The 545-nt window shown below is 42.9% G+C and overlaps 1 protein-coding gene across 1 annotated transcript in view; it reads right to left on the reverse strand.

Annotated features, from left to right (window-relative positions):
- Positions 1-10: 10 nt before the first annotated feature.
- LOC107099677 (natural resistance-associated macrophage protein 2-like) overlaps positions 11-545 on the reverse strand; it is a 16,733-nt gene continuing 16,198 nt past the window's right edge. Inside the window, exon 15 of the mRNA XM_015397897.1 lies at positions 11-361. Coding sequence (XP_015253383.1) covers positions 254-361 — 108 coding nt within the window. The 3' untranslated portion in view covers positions 11-253. The remainder of the gene's footprint in view (positions 362-545) is intronic.

The raw sequence follows: 545 nt of genomic DNA on the forward strand, positions 1-545 counted from the left end.
AAAAAAAAAAAAACAATACAGTCCAAGTGAGGATGGATTTCATTGGGAGCTTTTTAGCCTACAAAAATTTAAACGATAACATTTATCAGGAAAAATTTTTAGAATAAAAAACATTAACAATCCGATGCTACACTCGGATAAAACAATAGTCTGGGTGAAAATTCAGGTAAAACTCGGCACTGACTCCTTTTTTAGAGCAGAATAAATGTTAGACCTGTGTTGGTTTGAAGTAGGGAAAATGTGTTGTTTGGCTTTAGGTGTCGCCCACAGAGCGCTCCTCTATGAGCACAGCAGGTCGATTGCTTATCCTGCTGCAACGGTCCAGGCAGGAAACGCCCAGGGCGACCAAACAGTGCCAAGCCTGCAGACAGCCGAAGGGAAGGAAGAGGTCAAGATCAGATTACTGAAAAGCTGTTTATTATTGAGTTAGACATTAGCAAATTAGCAGGTCCTGGTAACTATATGCGTGAGTGTGTGCATGAATGGTTGTTTGTCCTGTGTGTCTCTGTGTTGCCCTGCGATGGACTGGCGACCTGTCCAGGGTG

Source organism: Cyprinodon variegatus, unplaced genomic scaffold (genome assembly GCF_000732505.1).
Source record: "Cyprinodon variegatus isolate N-32 unplaced genomic scaffold, C_variegatus-1.0 Scaffold896, whole genome shotgun sequence".
In the NCBI taxonomy this organism is placed as follows: Eukaryota; Metazoa; Chordata; class Actinopteri; order Cyprinodontiformes; family Cyprinodontidae; genus Cyprinodon; species Cyprinodon variegatus.